The sequence below is a fragment of the Zingiber officinale genome, chromosome 2A, assembly GCF_018446385.1.
Source record: "Zingiber officinale cultivar Zhangliang chromosome 2A, Zo_v1.1, whole genome shotgun sequence".
In the NCBI taxonomy this organism is placed as follows: Eukaryota; Viridiplantae; Streptophyta; class Magnoliopsida; order Zingiberales; family Zingiberaceae; genus Zingiber; species Zingiber officinale.
In genome coordinates, this window is record NC_055988.1 from 107,747,651 (window position 1) to 107,767,862 (window position 20,212).

General features: G+C 49.1%; 1 protein-coding gene across 1 annotated transcript; it reads left to right on the forward strand.

Moving 5' to 3' along the window:
• Positions 1-16,788: 16,788 nt before the first annotated feature.
• Positions 16,789-17,418, forward strand: LOC122043884 (ethylene-responsive transcription factor ERF096-like). The gene has a single exon (XM_042604449.1). It carries the CDS (start codon positions 16,789-16,791, stop codon positions 17,416-17,418), a length of 630 nt encoding a protein of 209 aa, XP_042460383.1.
• The last annotated feature ends 2,794 nt before the right edge of the window (positions 17,419-20,212 follow it).

Here is a 20,212-nt window from a genome sequence, read left to right on the forward strand (position 1 = left end):
GTAAAGCAATTGACCATAAACACTCTAACTTTAATACACTTGTTATTCATCAAAACCTGAGTTAGACCATTAGTGCAAATTGCACCAATAATCTTCCCTTTTTTGATGCAATAGCAACCTGGGTTAAAGTTTAAAAAAAAATATTGAAAGAGGATATGTAAAATGCAAATAAATGATTTAAGTTAGTTTTGAATTTGATTTACTTGATCAAGTTTGTTTGTTCTTTTTCTATATTAACCTTTATCCTCCCCTTTGACATTCATAAAAAAGGACTAAGGTAAAAGAAAGACAGACATAATATGAGATTAGTAATGCTAGACATTAATATTGAAATATAACTGCAAGTAAACACTTTGTTTGTATCATACTTCGGGAGAGATTTGAACAAAGGTTCAGTTTAGCAAAAAAATTATAAATATTTTTTAAGAGCATTTTCTAAGTAAGGTTTTGTCAAAATTGTGTTCCAAGTAAGATTTTGTCAAAGGATTTTCCAAGTGAATTTTTCAAAATTTCCTGAGTAATCTTTTTCAAAATTTTCTAAGTAAAATTTTTCAAGGATAAGTAAGGATTTTCAAAAATAATTGTAATTGAAAAAAATTCTAAGTAAATATTTGTAAAGGAACGATATTCTTAGTAAATATTTTTCAACAATTTTCTAAGTAAATATTTTCATTGTAAGTTTAAAGAAAAATTTTTTAAGAAAGAGTTTTAAAGAAATTTTAAAGAATAGTTAAAAAAAAATACTTTCAAAAATATTTAGGTAAATGTTTCCAAAAAAAAAACTAGTAAATGTTTTCAAAAAATTTGAAGTAAGAAATATTTTCAAAATAATTTTAAGAGTATGGATTCAAAATAATTTCCCAAGCTTTAAAAATGATCTAATTTTTTAAAAACTTTCAAAATTATGTATTTTTCAAAGTAAATAATTTTTGCAAGATATTTTTTAGGTAAAGTTTTTTCAAGAAAAATTTCTCAAGTAAACATTTTAGAATTTTTGACAAATAATTTAAAATTAGATTCTTCCCTTGAATTTGATATCTTGATTTAAAAATAATCATTTAACTACCAATATTCTTAGTACATGTCTAATCGTTAGTTACTAACTATCTACCAGAAGATAGTAGTGTTCACTTGGTTAGTCAAGTTAAGTAATAATATCCAATTAGAAATTTGCTGAAAAAGGACTACTTAATTTAATCAATGTTTTTTTATATTTTTCGCCCAGACTTATGTTAATGCACTGATATAAGCATTTGAAGTCCAAGAAAAAAGTCTATGCATCTCACATCATTTTAAGTTTTTGATTGCGCAATCAAGGTAGACTTAGTATGTTTGTGAGATGCTCGTTCCCTAGATCTATAGAATCATGCTTTCTATGGGTTCAATATAGACTAAGGCCAAAATAATTTTACAACACTAGAAAAATGAAAAGTTTTTAGAAAACATAAGTAAATAATTTTCCTATAATTTGTAAATCACTTGAAAATTTGTTTGATAACAAGAGTTCTAGTCTATTGTGCACATTCCCAGTTTTTTTTCTTAAGTTACTAAATTTTATTAATTTAAAGTTAAGTTCGAAGTAAGTTTATTTAATAGGTTTATGTTTGAATTGATAATATTTAATTGAGATTTGAGTTAATTGATTGGTAATTTGAATGATTTAAATTAGGTTAGTTTAAAGTTGTAATTCAATTGAATTAAGGTATTTAATTTGAGTTTTCACTTAAGGTTATAAATTACCAATTACCTTTTGTAAGTCATTTGTGAAGTTGTTCTTTCTTCTAGTGAACATTTTTTTGATCATCTTCACTAGTTGTTCTTCTTCGTTGGCATCTGAGTTAGATTCATCTTCTGATTTAGTCTTGACTCGAGCTCTAGTTATTGTTTCTTTCGATAGACCTGCAAGAAAAGCCATACTTTTCTCGACCTGCTTTGAGTTAGTTTGTTCATGGATTTTAAGTTCACAAAATAGCTCATCTAATTTAAGTTTATTTAAGTTCCTCAAAAATTTATAGGCATCTACTATAGATACCCACGGTGCATTTCGAGAAAAAGAGTTCAAGGCATACATGATTACATCTCTGTTCTCTAGTTGGTAACTGATTAGGTGAAATTCGTTCAGAATATCCTTGATTCTTGCATGTAGTTAAGTAACTGTTTCTCCATTCTATATTTTAATATTAAATAAACTGTTTAAAAGTAAGTCTTTTTTAGTTATCTTTGAATTGGTCACACCCTCATGTAATTCGACTAACTTGTTCCATAGCTCCTTCGTATTCTTGTGCGGGCTGACGTGATTCAGTTCTTTCTTTGTAAGTTTACACTGGATTGTGTTCATTGCCTTCTAGTCGATCTGGACCTTTTTCTTATCTTCCGGATTCCATCTAGTTGTTTCGTCTATCAACACCCTGTATCCTCGTCGGATGGTGAACCAGTGATCGATATCGATTTTTATGTACACTTCCATCCGCTTATTCTAATATGGGAAGTCGTTCCCGTTGAAGAGAGGGTTTAAGTTTGCACTGGATTGTGTTCATTGCCTTCTAGTCGATCTGGACCTTTTTCTTATCTTCCGGATTCCATCTAGTTGTTTCGTCTATCGACACCATGTATTCTCGTCGGATGGTGAACCATTGATCGATGTCGATTTTTTATGTACACTTCCATCCGTTTATTCTAATATGGGAAGTCGTTCCCGTTGAAGAGGGGGTTTAAGTTTGCACTGGATTGTGTTCATTGCCTTCTAGTCGATCTGGACCTTTTTCTTATCTTCTGGATTCCATCTAGTTGTTTCGTTTATCGACACCCTATATCCTCATCGGATGGTGAACCATTGATCGATGTCGATTTTTATGTACATTTCCATCCGTTTATTCTAATATGGGAAGTCGTTCCCGTTGAAGAGGGGGGGGGGGGCGAATGGTGTTGTATCCTCATTTTGAGTTATTAATTTCTGAAAGAAAAAATTTGAAAATATTGCTAAGACTTGGTCTTGGGATAAGTAGTATGGGAAAAAAGAAAGACCTGATTGGGTTTGCACCAATTCAAGATATTGCATAAAGAGGCGAGAAGACTTGTCCAAAAATGGTAATTGCACCAATTTGGACTATATCGAAAAGCACAAAATCGAAAAGAAAGATTAATAGAAAGTTTGAAAGTCACCCCTGCATGATTGGTGGTTATACTAATTCAGAGCCAACTTGGTTCTGATACCACTTATTGTATCGCAAAGATGCAAGAGGGGGGTGAATAGTAATCGTCGTTTTTTCAAAAGCTGAGAATACACAGAGGATAAAAAGTTAAGGAGAAGGAAGCGAGAAAGAAAAAGACAAGCACGTGCTAACACAAGTAATTTTTTACTTGGTTCAGAGCCTTTAACGACTCCTACTCCAAGGTCCGCACTCGTTGAGTGCTTTCGTTGGATAATCCACTAATAGTTCGAATAATACAGTAATGAAGTACAAGTGAACTAAAAAGGTTACTGACAACAAACAAAGTAAGGAGAACTTGATCTTCGATTGTTAAAGGAGTGTTACAATTTTGTAAGAGCTTTTTCGAATTAGCGCGCATGAATGAAAGTCGTAGCACTTGATGTTCTGAAGTTGCTGATCGAAGATTGCTTTCATAGCCCCATCCGGGCGCTTGGATCCCTTCTCGGGTGCCTTGAATGTGCTGACGTAGCGAGCTCTCGTTGAAACTTCATCATCGAAATTTATCCACCTTCGGGCGCCCGGACCCTCTCTAAGCACCTAGACCGTTGATGTAGGTTCGGTCAGTCAACGTGCTCCAACTCAGCTTTTGGATAAATTTTCTGGTTCAGGCGTTTAGACCAACTTCGAGCGCTCGGACCACCCGGGTGTCTGGAAACCTAAGTTGGACCGACTTTTATTGTTCTCTCAATCGAGGAATGAATTCTCATTAGATCTCTCTCCCAATTACTTACCGTTTACTTACCAACTGCAATCGCTTAACTTGCCTTTAACCCACTAGATTTTTCCGACAGTTGTCAGTTCCGTAGACTCAATTGGACTTTGACCAGTTGTCAGGTCCTTCGGACCCAACCGGATTTCCCGCCTAATATTGGGTCACTCTTTGACCTATCTGGACTTCGCACCCGCTATCAGGTCCTACAGACCTAGCTGAATTTTAACCTGATGTCAGGTTCTTCAGATCTATCAACTCTTACACATTTGATAAAGCAATTAGACTATAATTTTAATAAACTTATCATTTATAAAAAAATTAAATTAAACCATTAGTATAAATTGCCAACGGGTAAGTCATTTTAATTGCTAGCTTAGGAAATTAAATGCTCTTTTTTCTTCAAGTTTTTATCCTTTTTAATGCAAACTCATCCTTTTGAGAATGGTGCCCTGCCCAAATACAATGAGAAGGCCAAGTCATTTGGCCAACTCGGCGAACAAACGATGCAAGCAGTCTAGGGAGCCAATCCAAGTGAGTTGGATGGGCCAGGTCGACTGATCAAGTTGGATATAGGGTTGGTTGATTGGGCGATAAGTGATTTGATCGAGTCAATCACACAAGTTGGGTAGCAAAGTAATTCGGTCAAATCAGGGGACATTGGGTGGGTCGGTTAGATTGGGTTAAGCTAGGGGCAATTCCTCTAATTGGGTCATTGATTTGGCCAAGCCAGTCATACCTATCAGATTTGTCAATTCAGTCGGTTTAGTTGGGTTGATTGATCATATCAATTTGATTAGGTCGTTAAATTGATGAAGTTGGTAGGCTAAACGGTCTCGTCACTCGTTTCAGCCATTCAATTTGAGCAATCTAATTTGTTCGGATGACCAAGTTTGCTCAGGCTAGTCAATCAATCCAAATGCAGTAGGGATCTTCTGGTCCACAAATTACGGACCAGGGGATGGTCCACTGATCTGGATCTTTGATTTGGATGAATCCCATCTTTAAATAGATGGGGTTTATTCAAATCAAAGGTCCATATATAATGGATCAACCCATGATCCGTAATTTATAGACTAGAAGATCTGCTCTCATTCAAATGAATTGATCGATCCAAATGACCTGATTAATTTGAATGTGCTAACATATTAGGAATTCAATTCGGCAGGCATTTTCCTATAATTTAAATTGAGATTAGAAGGCACTTACTTATTGAAGCGCCTAACTCGAAGTGGAAAAGTGAAATAGTGAAATCGGCCAAACTAGTTCATCACTTTCAAGTCTCAACACGAGAGTTTTGTTTTGTGTGAAAAAAAATACTTGGCCGAACTCTAATTAAAAAAACAATGAAAGTGATTTAGAAAATATTTTTGAAAACGATATCATGTACACATATTAATATATTATACACCTCTAAAGGAATAATTTAATTAAATTATTAATTTATAGATAAAAAAAATTAGACTTTTACATCATTAATTATTTTTTCTTATTTATGTTTGTTTACGTTGCCTTTTGTTCTTTTGGTCAAAACTTTTTACAAGGTTCACTCAAATGTTAGTTGGGCAGTAATGGAGTGATTAAAGCAAATTAGTCAAATGAGTGTCGATCTAAGTGTACGGTTAATTAAAGATTAAAATATGAAGCATCATTTAGGTACTAAGTTAGGTATGACGTCTCCTAAATTGCATATTAATAATTGTTAAACTAGGCAAACAACATAATTAATTAACTAATTAATATTGATCTCGTCCGGAGGCTGAGTCGGACGGAGGCCGGTCGAGGTGTCCTGATGGTTGACGGAAGGTCGTAGAAGATGATTCGGCTCCCACGGGTGGCTGACGCTGGTGCAGGACCCTGCGCACACTCAGACGATCTCCCCCTCCACGTTAGAGACCGAAACCCAGGGAAAAAGTCCTCGGATCAGGTCCTCTGACGCTCAAGTCAGGTCCTTTTTCCCCAGAAAGAACAGAGAGAAACAGAAGGAAAGACGGTTGTGGAAAAAAGTCCTCAGAGAGTGTGTGCGCGTACCTGCATATGGGGGATTTCTCGCCTTTTATGCCTCCCCCTTTTGGAGCCTGCCATCCTGTCAGAAAAAACATTAGATGCTGGGCTTTGTCGCCTAGTTCTGGACACCTGTCGTGCTGCTAGTTGTCGCGCAAGCATCTTTCCGTTTGGGAACCTCCGCCTTCGTACATGGATGTTGTCTTGTAGTGGGGGACAGCTGGCAGGCTACTACTGGTTATGAGGGCATCTTTTCGTTTTAGGAACCTCCGCTTTCGCCCGCATTGTTGATGTGTAATGACTCTCCTCGACGGACCGTTGAGATTCTCCGCACCCGTATTACTTAGCTCCTCCGATCCATTGTGTCCCTGCACCCGCCTGCACCTGTGATTCGTATTTCCAAGCCTCCAACTCGCAGACCTGCAGCCCAAGCTGTCTAGACACAGCTACGCTGATCTTCAACCTGCATCCTGCACTTTGTACTTTCTGGCCCTCAACCGCAGGTCTGTAGATCGGGCTGCTTCTAATCAGCTCTGCCGATTCCAACCCAATGGCCTATACTTCCAGTTCTTGGCCTTAGCCCTGCCGATCCCGACTTGCATCCTGCGCTTTGTACTTCCTGACCCTCAACTGCAGGTCTGTAGATCGGGCTGCTTCTGATCAGCTCTGCCGATCCCGACTTGCATCCTGCGCTTTGTACTTCCTGGCCCTCAACGGCAAGTCTGTAGATCGGGCTGCTTCGCCGGCCCGACCTCTGACTACCACACCTGCTTGCCTTTGACCGCCCCGTCAGCCTGACCATTGACTGCCACATCACCTTGACTATTGACCACCACGTCCTCTTGACTTTTGACCGTCATATGGCCTTGACTTTTCCAACCCTTTCCTCATGGGCCCCTCCATTACCAACCGTATCACAAGCCTCCCTCACAAGTCTAGTCGAAGGAGGACGACAGTCTGACTGACTAGACCTTCGCACCTCTCTACGACGTCAGCATATCTTTGAGACCTCATCATATCTCCGTGCTCCTGCCTCAGCACATCTCTGTGACCTCAGCATATCTCTGCGCGCTTCTGCTTCTTGCGTCACACACCAACTTTTGTGTCGCGTCGGCTGGGATACCATGCCTCCTTTATTGCGTCGCCAGCCGCTTGGGGCGCCGTGCCCACGCAGTTGCCTTGACCTAGCTGCTACTCCTCTTTATAAGGAGCCTTAAGGTCGCTGCTCCATGTTATCCCTTCTTCTTTACGTTGTCTTACCCGCATTCCGTCAACCGCTTCCCCACACGATGCATTCCCCTCCCTCTTCTCAGGAAGTTGACCAACCACCCTCCCGAACGTTGGTGAACGAACTCAACACACTACTTGTCTCGAGAGAGCGCGAGCTAAATAGTGTGTCTCAAGATCGAGATCGCCAGGTAGCTGCTCTACGTTCCATGGAAGACCAGTATCGCCTTGCAAAGTACTGCGTGGATGTGGAGAAGACAAGGAAGGAGCAGTGCCAGGCTAGCCTGCAGCGTCAACTTGGTCTCCAGGAACAGTTGCGTCGAGAGCATGAAAAGGAGCTATCCCTCCTCCGCGCGGGCCTCGAGGATAAGCAACGCACCATCACTCAGCAGCAAGCGGTCATCAGATCTTTACGCGCGGAGCTGGCTTGAGCTGTGAACGCCCCTGAATCTCCCGACAGGTCTTCACGCGGAAGTGTTCACTCCCTAGGGCCAATTCCTTCCCCGAGTCAAAGCTGGCCTGGGGAATAGTTGTCTCAGTGGCTCCTTTGCCATACGACGTTCTTGCTTGTGGCCTTGGCCGTATCGCCTTCTTATTGGATTGTGCTGCAATGCTTGTACATCCGTCCCCTTTTGGCTAAGTTTCTCCTGCTCAATTTTCATCTAGCAAGTATTTTCTTAGAAACTGGCCCGTATGTAAGAGCCCAGAATTGTTTCATGATTCCTTTTCATGTATGAATTTTGGATAGTAAAACTGATATGAATCTTAAAAACTGTAGTAGACGTGGAGAACCTGATTTCGTAGTTAATATCGACGCTGTAGGAGTAGGGCAGATGGCCTCTCGCATCCTTTGCCCTGCGCATTTGCTGCACATTTGGAATTTGCGTAAAGTAAAGCCAGATGTAGCTGACTTGATTATAGAAAATGTTCCGCTCAATGTGAGGCGCATCCCTCAGAAAAGTAGTCAGGCATAGGCACCGAGCTCGCTTATGATTTTCGCAGAGGAGTTGCTTTTTGATCCCCGCGTGGGGGCCGACCTGAAAGGTCGTTGGGCGTGAAAGCAGAGCTCACTTATAACTCGTACTGAGGCGAGAGTCTGGGACTACCGACCTAAAAAGGTCGTTGGGCGTGAGCACAGGGCTCACTTATGATTCTCGCATGGGAGCCGACCTGAAAGGTCGTTGGGCGTGAGAGCAGAGCTCACTTATAACTCGCACTGAGGCGAGAGTCTGGGACTACCGACCTAAAAAGGTCGTTGGGCGTGAGCACAGGGCTCACTTATGATTCTCGCATGGGAGCCGACCTGAAAGGTCGTTGGGCGTGAGAGCAGAGCTCACTTATAACTCGCACTGAGGCGAGAGTCTGGAGCTACCGACCTAAAAAGGTCGTTGGGTGTGAGCACAGGGCTCACTTATGATTCTCGCATGGGAGCCGACCTGAAAGGTCGTTGGGCGTGAGAGCAGAGCTCACTTATAACTCGCACTGAGGCGAGAGTCTGGGACTACCGACCTAAAAAGGTCGTTAGGCGTGAGCACAGGGCTCACTTATGATTCTCGGATGGGAGCCGACCTGAAAGGTCGTTGGGCTTGAGAGCAGAGCTCACTTATAACTCGCACTGAGGCGAGAGTCTGGGACTACCGACCTAAAAAGGTCGTTGGGCGGGAGCACAGGGCTCACTTATGATTCTCGCATGGGAGCCGACCTGAAATGTCATTGGGCGTGAGAGCAGAGCTCACTTATAACTCGCACTGGGGCTACCGACCTAGAAGGTCGTTGGGCGTGAGCACAGGGCTCACTTATGATTCTCGCATGGGAGCCGACCTGAAAGGTCGTTGGGCGTGAGAGCAGAGCTCACTTATAACTCGCACTGAGGCGAGAGTCTGGAGCTACCGACCTAAAAGGTCGTTGGGCGTGAGCACAGGGCTCACTTATGATTCTCGCATGGGAGCCGACCTGAAAGGTCGTTGGGCGTGAGAGCAGAGCTCACTTATAACTCGCACTGAGGCGAGAGTCTGGGACCCGACCTGCCGGTCGTTGGGCATGGGCACAGGGCTCACTTTTGATTCTCGCATGGGAGCTGACCTGAAAGGTCGTTGGGCGTGAGAGCAGAGCTCACTTATAACTCGCACTGAGGCGAGAGTCTGGGACTACCGACCTAAAAAGGTCGTTGGGCGTGAGCACAGGGCTCACTTATGATTCTCGCATGGGAGCCGACCTGAAAGGTCGTTGGGCGTGAGAGCAGAGCTCACTTATAACTCGCACTGAGGCGAGAGTCTGGAGCTACCGACCTAAAAAGGTCGTTGGGCGTGAGCACAGGGCTCACTTATGATTCTCGCATGGGAGCCGACCTGAAAGGTCGTTGGGCGTGAGAGCAGAGCTCACTTATAACTCGCACTGAGGCGAGAGTCTGGAGCTACTCCGGTCCGAGACCGATGACGATGGCGCTGGTCCGAGACCAGTAATAATACTCCGATCCGAGACCGGTGGCGATGGCGCTGGTCCGAGACCAGTAAGAATACTCCGGTCCGAGACCGGTGGCGATGACGCTGGTCCGAGACCAGTAAGAATTCTAAACAGCACAGGCCTAGATGTACTGCCTTCATCCGTCCCGCTTGCGCCGCTCCTCTTGCTTTAGTTAATCTGGTAGCTATTGCTAGCTTTAGCCTTACTCATTTGCGTCGCGTCTCTTCCTGCAACTGCATCATGCATGATATAGAATTAAGAATAAGAGAGGAAGCGTAAAAACCTTACTCCACCCTTGGGCCACAGCGCCCTTGCATCTTATGATGACCCCGCAGTTCTCGCGACGCGCCTAGTCAGCTGCATGGATCAGGGCTACTTATGCGGAGCTACTTGCTTGGTCGAGGAACATCCCCGCAGACCTGCTTGCTACTTTTCTGGTCTGACAATCGCTTCCGCTGCCCCGTCTTACCTGCGACCCTTTTGAATTGCTTGGCTTCTGCAGCTTCATGAAACTTCCCGCCTAGCCTCGAGCCTTTCACGAAGAATGCTTCTTTTTTGAGGCCACGCCCCTTCATGACTACCTTGCCTTGTCGACTTTTAATGCGTTCCTTCTCGCGATGACACTTGTCCGACGCCTTTATTGCGCACGCCCCGTAACGCCAGCATCTGACCCCCTTTTGCACCCTTCGGCGCTTATTTCCCATCCGATGGCGTTGAGGCATGTTGCCCCAAAAAGATATGCGGCTCAACTCTCGATGTTTTCTAGGAATGAATGAGCTTTATAAACCCTAAAGGTAATCCGCCTTCCTTACCCCGACGCTTCGCCATCCTCCTCCCTTCGTTCGCAACCGTTTCTGGCAGTGCAGCTCCCCGTCTCCCAGCTTACGCCTGACCTGTGACCCTTCTTGTCTTCATCCCCCTCGCCTGCTTGCTCCTCACAGCCATGGATGGTAAGGACCCCCTCTGGTATTCACATTACATTTCTGATTTAGACCACCACGACCTGCCTGCACTACAATCCAACCTGGGGGTAGGCCCGGCATATGAGTTCCGCCTTCCCACGACAGACGAACATCCTTCTTCTCCCCCCGAAGGGTTTATCACTGTCTTTAAGGATCAGGTCATAGGCGGTCTTCGCTTCCCGCTACATCCTTTTCTTTCTGAGCTGAGTCAGTATTGCGGGATTGGTATCTCTCAGTTTGCCCCCAATGTGTTCCGCACAGTCTGCGGAATCATCATCTTGTGCCGCATTTACCGAATCCCCTTGACTGCTAGACTGTTCCATCATCTCTATTCCTTCCGGCGAGCTGAGGCGGGGGTATTCAATGTTCAGGCCAAGCCGGGCCTTAAGTTTTTTGACGACCTACCTTCTTCCAATAAAGGCTGGAGGTCTCGCTTTTTCTTCCTTAAGCCCCCTGCCCCCTAGCCGGGCCTTCCCAATGGCGCCCCCTCCTCGCTTCGGAATTCCCTTCGCATGTCCATGAACCTGCCTACTCCGCTGCTATGGATAAGCTGAAAGGTGTCATTGTTCGCCTGTCTGTGCTGATGTTGGAAGGCATCCTGCATGTTTTTGGCCTTAGTCCTGTCCCTACCGAAATTGGGGCTCCTTTCGGTAAGTCATTATCTTTTTGTATACTGCTCTTCGCTAACTGAGGTGCTTTTTCTTTTTATTTTTGCAGTAGCCGCAATCCTCCGTTCCTTTGTCAGCAAAGAGACACCTGCGGTGGCCGTTCTGCAAGCTCTGAACGAAGAGCTGACGCAAGGTCTACCTTCTGATCCCGCCGTCACCTCCGGTTCACCGCTTTCGGAACCCCGGGCTTCTGATGCGAAGGAGGCCCTGATGCTTACCGAGCCATCTGTTCTCGGCCCTGCAGACTCAGCCCTACCCCGCATCTCTGATCAATCTGCGGCTGAGCCATCGCCAACAGAACAAGTGTCTTCTCTTCCTCCGACTATGAAGTTGCACCTTACGCGCAAGGGCAAGAGAACAGCCCCAGCCATCGCGACTTCTCTTCCGCCTCCTCGCCATCAACGTGTATTGAGCATCTCTTCTCCCGCCGGGTCCTCGGACATGAGCTCGCCCCAGGAGACAAGCTTGGCCCGGGAAAAGGCCTCCGATCCGGAGGTGACAGACCAGCCCTCGGACCTGCTCGCTCCATTGCCCATTCAGAGTACACTGCCTGCTCCGCCCTTGTCCCCTGACGATCAGCCCCTGGGCCTATCGATGCCCTCCGCATCTCCTCTCATAGCGCCTCCGAGCCCAGCCATGCCGCTTCCGAACCTGCCCTCTACAGATCCGGCCTTTGAAGCGTCATGGCGGCTCCCTTCGGAGACTGATCCTGCCTACGCACCCGCTGTCGATTCGTCGTCCATCTTCGGCAGGGTTGATTTCTATGGGGACCTGGCCATCTCCTGGCAATCGGCCAGTGACCAGTTCTGGGAGAGCCGTTCCCTTATGGGGAAGTTTGATCAGATTGCTCGTTCTCTGGTGGCGGTAAGCTTTTTCTCTTCTTTTTCCTGGTGTCCGTGTATCTTTGTAACCCCTTTTCTCTTCTTCCGGCTATTTACAGACCTGCTCCGCGAGTCTGAGCGTCTTGCAACGTGCGGCCGAGCTTCAGCGAGAGAACGCGGCACTCAAGGCACGCCTTCAAGAACTGGAGCACCCTACTGCCTCCTCCGCTCCTCCCGAGCCTTCTCTGGGAAGCTTGGATGCTTATCTGCGCGCTGCCGGGGAGTCGACGACCTCTGCTCGGACCATTTCCCATGCTGCCTTCGATAAACTTCAACAACTGGAGGCGGCTTTGAAGACAAGTGAGTCTTCCCTGGCTTCTGAAGTGGCTCGGCATCAAGCGACAGCTTCTGAACTGAAAGCCAAAGAGGCAGAGCTGCTCTCCCAATCGGAGGAGCTGACGCGGCTACGACGAGGTCAAGAGCTCTTGCAGATGGGTTTGGCCGATGCCCAGGCCCTGGCTAGTGCTGCCGCTGGCCGGGAAACAACCATGCGGACTCAATGGGAAGCGTGCCAAGCCACCCTCCAATCCCTACAAACAGAGATATCGAAGGCCGAGGCACTGGTGTCTCAGGGCCAGAGCGATTTGTCCTTGGCCCGCGTCGAAGCTGAGGAGAATCGGAACAGTTTGGAGGTGTACCGGGCTGGCGAATCAGAGCGGCTAAAGGCGTACAGACTGGCCTACGTTCGCTCTTCCTTCTTTCTCCACAAGATGGGACACTAGATGGTCTTGTTGCTCTGCCATGGGGCCGCTGGTGGGGTCAGACAAGCCTTTGAGTAGGGCTTCCTACGCTCGGCACCTCCCGCCACGTTCTTGGACACAGCTCGACTGACCAGGGAATTGCTGCAGGACACCTTCCCTTCTTTTGAAGCGGATGAGGGACTTTCCCTCTTGGAGGCTCCTCCTCCTGCGGCCGATCCAGCTCTCGGGGATATCTCTGCCCAGGCCCCTTCCGTTGCTGCCTCTGACACGTCTGCTGATCACGCATCTCCCGACACAACACCAGCCGACCCTGGGCTCCTTCCTTCGGCTTCCGTTGACTCAGTGCCTTCTCCCCCGGATATAGTATGATGAGTGATGTACTGCCATATTCTCCTTCTATGTGTCGACGCCGACCCTTCTGTGATTGTAATTATTGCTATGGTCGTTCTGAACTCCGGAAAATTATCTCGCTTCCCCTTTATACATCCTTAGCTTATTTCTTTCTTTAGTAGGTCGCCTTTGGCCTTGTTAGATCTCCGCTAATTTGTTTGCCCTTGCTCATTTTGCTAGCTTTGTTCGGCTACGTAGCTCTTCCTCCGATAGCTGCCTTTGTACTTAGCCCGGCCCGGGCCAACTCTTGCCTCGTATGTCCCTGAAGCCTGCTGACCTGCACTTCCTGTCTATTTACTGGCTCTCCCGTACGCTTTTGTCTTGGTTGGAGCGACACCTTTAGGAGACGCTTCGCATTTCGAGCCCTCGCCTTTCCCATAATGCCCTCTGGTTATATTTCCGAGGCTCATCACAGAGTGCTCCCCTTGGTCCAGGCCTGGGCGCGTGTACGGCGGTAACTCGCGGCGCTGGTCTAATTCCCTGGGCAGGCTAAGGGGCAGGCCTGGGTTGACCTCGCTGGAAGGGCTGAGCTGGCTGCGGTGCTCTCCTTTCAGGTCGGTTGCCTGGGGCCACCGTCTTTTCGGCTTTCCTCCTAGCGGCCTGCGCTTCTTCCACCTTGATGTAGCACGAAGCTTTTTCCACCATGTCATCAAAACTCCGGGCGGGGTTTTTGATGAGGTCTCTGAAGAATTCCCCTTCTCGCAATCCGTGGGAGAAGACACTCATCAATATTCCGGAGGTGGCGGAGGGGACGTCATTGGCCACCTGACTGAACCGATTGATGTAGCTCCGCAAGGGCTCAGTTGAATCCTGCTTGAGAGCAAACAGACAGTGGTCGGTTTTCTGATACTTACGGCTACTGGTGAAACGGCGTAGGAAGGCTGTTTTGAAATCCATGAAGCAATTGATGGACTCCGGGGGCAATCCGTCGAACCACTTCTGCGCCGACCCAGACAGGGTGTGTAGGAATACTCGGCATTTGACAGCATCACTGTATTGGTACAAGATGACCGCGTTTTTGAACTTCCTCAGGTGCTCTTCCGGGTCCTTGCTCCCATCGTATTCTCCAATGTTCGGGGCTCGATATCCCTTGGGCAGGCTTTCCCTCAAGATCTTAGCCGAGAAGGGTACTTTGTCATCCGGATCTTCAGGCAGATCTCTGGCAGGGATTATCGCTTTTCCCCTTCCTGAATCCCGCGGGGGATGTAGAGAGCTCTCCGCTACCGACGCCGGCGGCTCCTCTTTCTTTGGACTGTGCTCATAGGCTTCGGCTCGACGATAGTTGCGGCGAGGTTCCCGAAATGAAGCACGAGGGAGCTCTTCTTGCTGCTTCCTCTTTGAGCCCCTGTCGGAGGCAGGAGCTGGCTCTCTAGATGCTTCGGGCGCCAAGTGAGGTCGTGAAACCGTTCCTTATTTTTCAGAGGCGGCCTGCTTCCTGACCTCCTTAAAGAGCTCGTACTCTCCGGCGGTCATGGTGACGTTAATCCTCCTGCTGGAGCTGCGGCCCGAGTCCTCCATCTTCACGCTCCGGATCAGGCTGTTGTGTTTCCCACAGACGGCGCCAAATTTGATCCCGTCCGGAGGCTGAGTCGGACGGAGGCCGGTCGAGGTGTCCCGATGGTTGACGGAAGGTCGTAGAAGATGATTCGGCTCCCACGGGTGGCTGACGCTGGTGCAGGACCCTGCGCACACTCAGACGATCTCCCCCTCCACGTTAGAGACCGAAACCCAGGGAAAAAGTCCCCGGATCAGGCCCTCCGACGCTTAAGTCAGGTCCTTTTTCCCCAGAAAGAACAGAGAGAAACAGAAGGAAAGACGGTTGTGGAAAAAAGTCCTCAGAGAGTGTGTGCGCGTACCTGCATATGGGGGATTTCTCGCCTTTTATGCCTCCCCCTTTTGGAGCCTGCCATCCTGTCAGAAAAAACATTAGACGCTGGGCTTTGTCTCCTAGTTCTGGACACCTGTCGTGCTGCTATTTGTCGCGCAAGCATCTTTCCGTTTGGGAACCTCCGCCTTCGTTCATGGATGTTGTCTTGTAGTGGGGGACAGCTGGCAGACTACTACTGGTTATGAGGGCATCTTTTCGTTTTAGGAACCTCCGCTTTCACCCGCATTGTTGATGTGTAATGACTCTCCTCGACGGACCGTTGAGATTCTCTGCACCCGTATTACTTAGCTCCTCCGATCCATTGTGTCCCTGCACCCGCTTGCACCTGTGATTCGCATTTCCAAGCCTCTAACTCGCAGACCTGCAGCCCAAGCTGTCTAGATACAACTACGCTGATCTTCAACCTGCATCCTGCACTTTGTACTTTCTGGCCCTCAACCGCAGGTCTGTAGATCAGGCTGCTTCTAATCAGCTCTGTCGATTGCGACCCAATGGCCTATACTTCCAGTTCTTGGCCTTAGCCCTGCCGATCCCGACTTGCATCCTGCGCTTTGTACTTCCTGACCCTCAACTGCAGGTCTGTAGATCGGGCTGTTTCTGATCAGCTCTGCCGATCCCGATTTGCATCCTGCGCTTTGTACTTCCTGGCCCTCAACGGCAGGTTTGTAGATCGGGCTGCTTCGCCGGGCCGACCTCTGACTACCACACCTGCTTGCATTTGACCGCCCCGTCAACCTGACCATTGACTGCCACATCACCTTGACTATTGACCACCACGTCCTCTTGACTTTTGACCGCCATATGGCCTTGACTTTTCCAACCCTTTCCTCATGGGCCCCTCCATTATCAACCGTATCAAATATCATTAATAGCGATGCATGGACCTTGCTAAGTTGGAAAGGAGACGCCATTTGACTGGATTAAAGATAGAAGATGATCCAACAAACAAGAAGCTTCTGCACGGCTTCACTTCACGCAGGCGAAGCTGCAGGACGACTCACGGCCGAGCTCAAGACAAACCGGCCCGACTCAAGTATGGGCTCGAGTCGGGCCAGCAGACTAAAAGGGCAGGCGACCATAATCCAGAGACACGGGAAGTGCACGGAGTGCCGATGAAGATTCCCCCCCCCCCCCCCCTAGGACACTTTAAAAAGGGACTCGCTCACACAACGGCTAGGAGGCGTTGCCGACGTTGACTCACGACATCCGCTGAAGCTCTTCTAGTAACATACTACATACGCAAATAAATGTCATCAAAATTATTCAGGTAGAGGTAGATCCTCTGTTCAACTTTAGATTTGTTTTTTTTTTTTTTGTAATTAATTAAATTGTTTGATTCTTATTCGCGTTCTTTGTCTTCTTGTTCAGTGTGACGCCCCATGATTCTTGTTTGGGGGAGTAATTGCTGATGACCTAATACAAACTGATTGGGGGAAAAAAATCAAGATACAAACAAATTATGCTATTGAATCTGTGAGAAGACGATCAATATGATTTCATTAAAACAAACTTGGATTATTTCAACTTCGTCTTTATTCATCTAAAATTTTGTAATATATAAATAAATAATTAATTATATATATTTAATTACTTCAATCTGCATGGTGATTGCTACTTGTATCTGACGATAGATTCTGGTTCTGACCACCGCCGATAGTGATACCATCGCTTGCTCCGGCTGCCATGGAAGGTACCTCCTCCGCTCCCTCCGCGCCCGCCGTAGAAGAAGGAGAACGGACGGCGCCGCGGATGAAGTACCGGGGCGTGAGGCGGCGGCCGTGGGGCAAATGGGTGGCGGAGATCCGCGACCCGCACAAGGCGGCCCGCGTGTGGCTCGGCACCTTCGCGACGGCGGAGGACGCGGCGCGCGCGTACGACAGGGCCGCGCTCCGCTTCCGCGGCAGCAGGGCCAAGCTCAACTTCCCCGAGGACGTCCGCATCCGTCCGCCTTCTTCCTCCTCCGCTTCCGCTGCCGCCGCTGCTGATCCCCCGATGCCGGGTGCGGCCGCAGCGAGCGACTACTTGGCCTACTCGCGGCTGCTGCTGGGCGCACCGGAGGACCTTCTAGATCAGCTTGGCGCCTACGACGCCCGCGCGTCTCCGGCGATCCAGGCCGGCGGCAGTTCCATGCCTTTGCGCTCGTTTCCTGTCTCCTCTGTTTCGTCTTCCACTCGTACTCCTTTCTACTCTCGGAGCGAAGCAGCTGAGCTGCAGATAATAAACTGGGGAGGAGGAGGAGGGGCAGAAGAGTCTTCGGAGATTTGGACGAACTCAATCGAGTTTCCTCCGCCGTCTTCCTCGAGTGGGCAATAAATGGACGCCGTTCGACGGTGTTGTTTGTCGCTTCGTTCTTCTCCGCTCTCTACCGCCAGAAGGCATAATCTGCTCTGTTTTTGGCCTTGTTTATTTTAGTATTTTATGACTTGTTCTTATACTTCGTATTGAGATGACTTCGTATCCGCCAGAAGGCACCATCAATTGAGTGACTTTATGTCATTGGAATCCGAATATGATCATCCTAAAAGCTGAGTCTCACCTAAGTTCAGATTCTACAATTCTCCACGCATACAAATCTCGCAATAGATAAATTTTATTTGTTAACTAATCAGTAATCACCTTAAGATGACTCATGATCCGGATATAGGGAATGACATGGGATTAATTAAGGAGAAGGAAGAGGGCTTTTTTGTCATTTGGCCTTTAGGTTTTGTGGGCTTAAAAGAGCACGAACCGTGCTCTTGAGAGAGGATTCTGTTCGAGAGGGAGGGGGAAGGATCCGTCGCCAGAGAGAGAGAGGAGGAGCGTTCCTCTATCGCCGCCTCCCGCAGTCAGCACTGCCTTCGGCCTCCTCGCCGGCTGACGCTGCCAAGGGACCGGACTTCCGCCTCTCCTTCTCCTCCCTCTCCCGCGGCCACAGCCGCCACCGGCAGCCACCGCTGCCCTATGCCGCGGCCACAACCGCCGCCGGCAGCCATCGCTGCCCTCTCCCGCGGCCACAGCCGCCCTCTCCCGCGGCCACAGCCGCCGCCGGCAGCCACCGCTGCCCTCTCCCGCGGCCACAGCTGCAATAGCCCCCTCACGCGTCTACTGCCGTTGTCTTTAGTAGATATCGTCACCTTCCAGGCTGAGCTCCGGCCTGCGAGTTGTTGTGGTATTCCGGCCTACGTGCCATCTTTTGGATCCATGCCGCACTGGATTCCGAGTTATCGCCCGCGGATTCGGCTGCCCGACCGACTTGCATTCATCCACCTCACCAGAACCAGCTCACCGCTCCATCCGAGGGCGCCCCCTGGGCCAGGGTACGTTCTCATACTCGGTATCTGTTTATTTTACTACTATTCTGTTATTATCTGGTTACTCATACATTTGTGGGATTCGCCTCGAGCACCGAGGTACCAGAGACCGGGGGAACCCGGTCGCTGGATACAGGTACAGTTGACCGGAGGAGGACTTCAGACGACTTGGTCAACGCAGCGGACAGATCATCAACCGGGTCATGGGGATGCGGTCAACCTTCCAGACACGTCATACCGGCAGGTTCGTTTTCTCAGCTTCCAGACAGGAACAAATTAGAGCCGTCTGTGGGAACGCGCCTGATCTGGAACGTGAAGATGGACGATGCCGGAGAGTTCTGCCATTCTCATGACCTAGGTCAGTTTTTCCGTTATTTGTTCTCGGTTAGTTATATGATCTGTATTATTTCTTCGAGTCAAGGCCCCCGAGCCGATCGGCCGGGAGGTTTATATCCGAGCCACAGGCTCGAGGCGAGCTGTTGGTAGGAGGTTTATATCGAGCCACGGGCTCGAGGCGAAAACTCCCTAGCCGTTCGGTAGGAGGTTTATATCCGAGCCACGGGCTCGAGCGAAACCCCAGGCGATCGGTAGGAGGTTTATATCGAGCCACGGGCTCGAGGCGAGCCGATCGGTAGGAGGTTTATATCGAGCCACGGGCTCGGCGAAGGCCCCAGGCCGATCAGGGAGGTTTATATCGAGCCACGGGCTCGAGGCGAAACCCCGGCCGTTCGGTAGGGAGGTTTATATCCGAGCCACGGGCTCGAGGCCGAAGACCCCGTGCCGTTGGAGGTTTATATCCGAGCCACGGGCTCGAAGGCGAGCCCCGAGCCGTTCGGTAGGAGGTTTATATCGAGCCACGGGCTCGAGGCGAAACCCCGGCCGATCGGTAGGAGGTTTATATCCGAGCCACGGGCTCGAAGGCGAAGGCCCCCGAGCCGATCGAGCTTATGGCTGCCACGGGCTCGAGGCGAACCCCGAGCCGATCGGCCGGGAGGTTTATATCGAGCCACGAAGCGAAGGCCCCGAGCCGATCGGCCGGAGGTTTATATCGAGCCACGGGCTCGGCGAAGGCCCCGAGCGATCGGCCGGAGGTTTATATCGAGCCACGGGCTCGGCGCCCGCGATCGGCGGAGGTTTATATCGAGCCACGGGCTCGGGCGAAAACCCGGCCGATCGGCCGGAGGTTTATATCGAGCCACGGGCTCGGCGAAACCCCGAGCCGATCGGGAGGTTTATATCGAGCCCGCGGGCTCGGCGAAAACCCCGAGCCGATCGGCCGGGAGGAGTTATAGGCTCGAGGCGAAACCCCGAGCCGATCGGCCGGGTTATATCTGCCACGGGCTCGAAGGCGAAAACCCCGAGCCGATCGGCCGAGGGGTTTATATCGAGCCACGGGCTCGGAGGCCCCGAGCCGATCGGCAGGAGGTTTATATCCGAGCCACGGGCTCGAAGGCCCCCGAGCCGATCGGTAGGGAGGTTTATATCCAGTCTCCTCGAATGAAGGCCCCGAGCCGTTCGGCGGAGGTTTATATCCGAGCCACGGGCTCGAGGCCCAGAGCCGTTCGGTCGGGAGGTTTATATCCGAGCCACGGGCTCGGCCCCAAGCCCCTCGCTGGAGGTTTATATCCGAGCCACGGCTCGAGGCGAAACCCCGAGCCGATCGGTAGGAGGTTTATATCGAGCCACGGGCTCGAAGCGAAAGCCCCGGCCGTTGGTGGGAGGTTTATATCAGAGCCACGGGCTCGAAGCCGAAGGCCCAGCCGTTCGGCCGGAGGTTTATATCCGAGCCCAAGCTCGAGGCGAACCCCGAGCCG

Coding starts and splice junctions, on each gene's coding strand:
- LOC122043884 (XM_042604449.1), top strand. CDS start 16,789: ATGGAAGGTACCTCCTCCGCTCCCTCCGCGCCCGCCGTAGAAGAAGGA.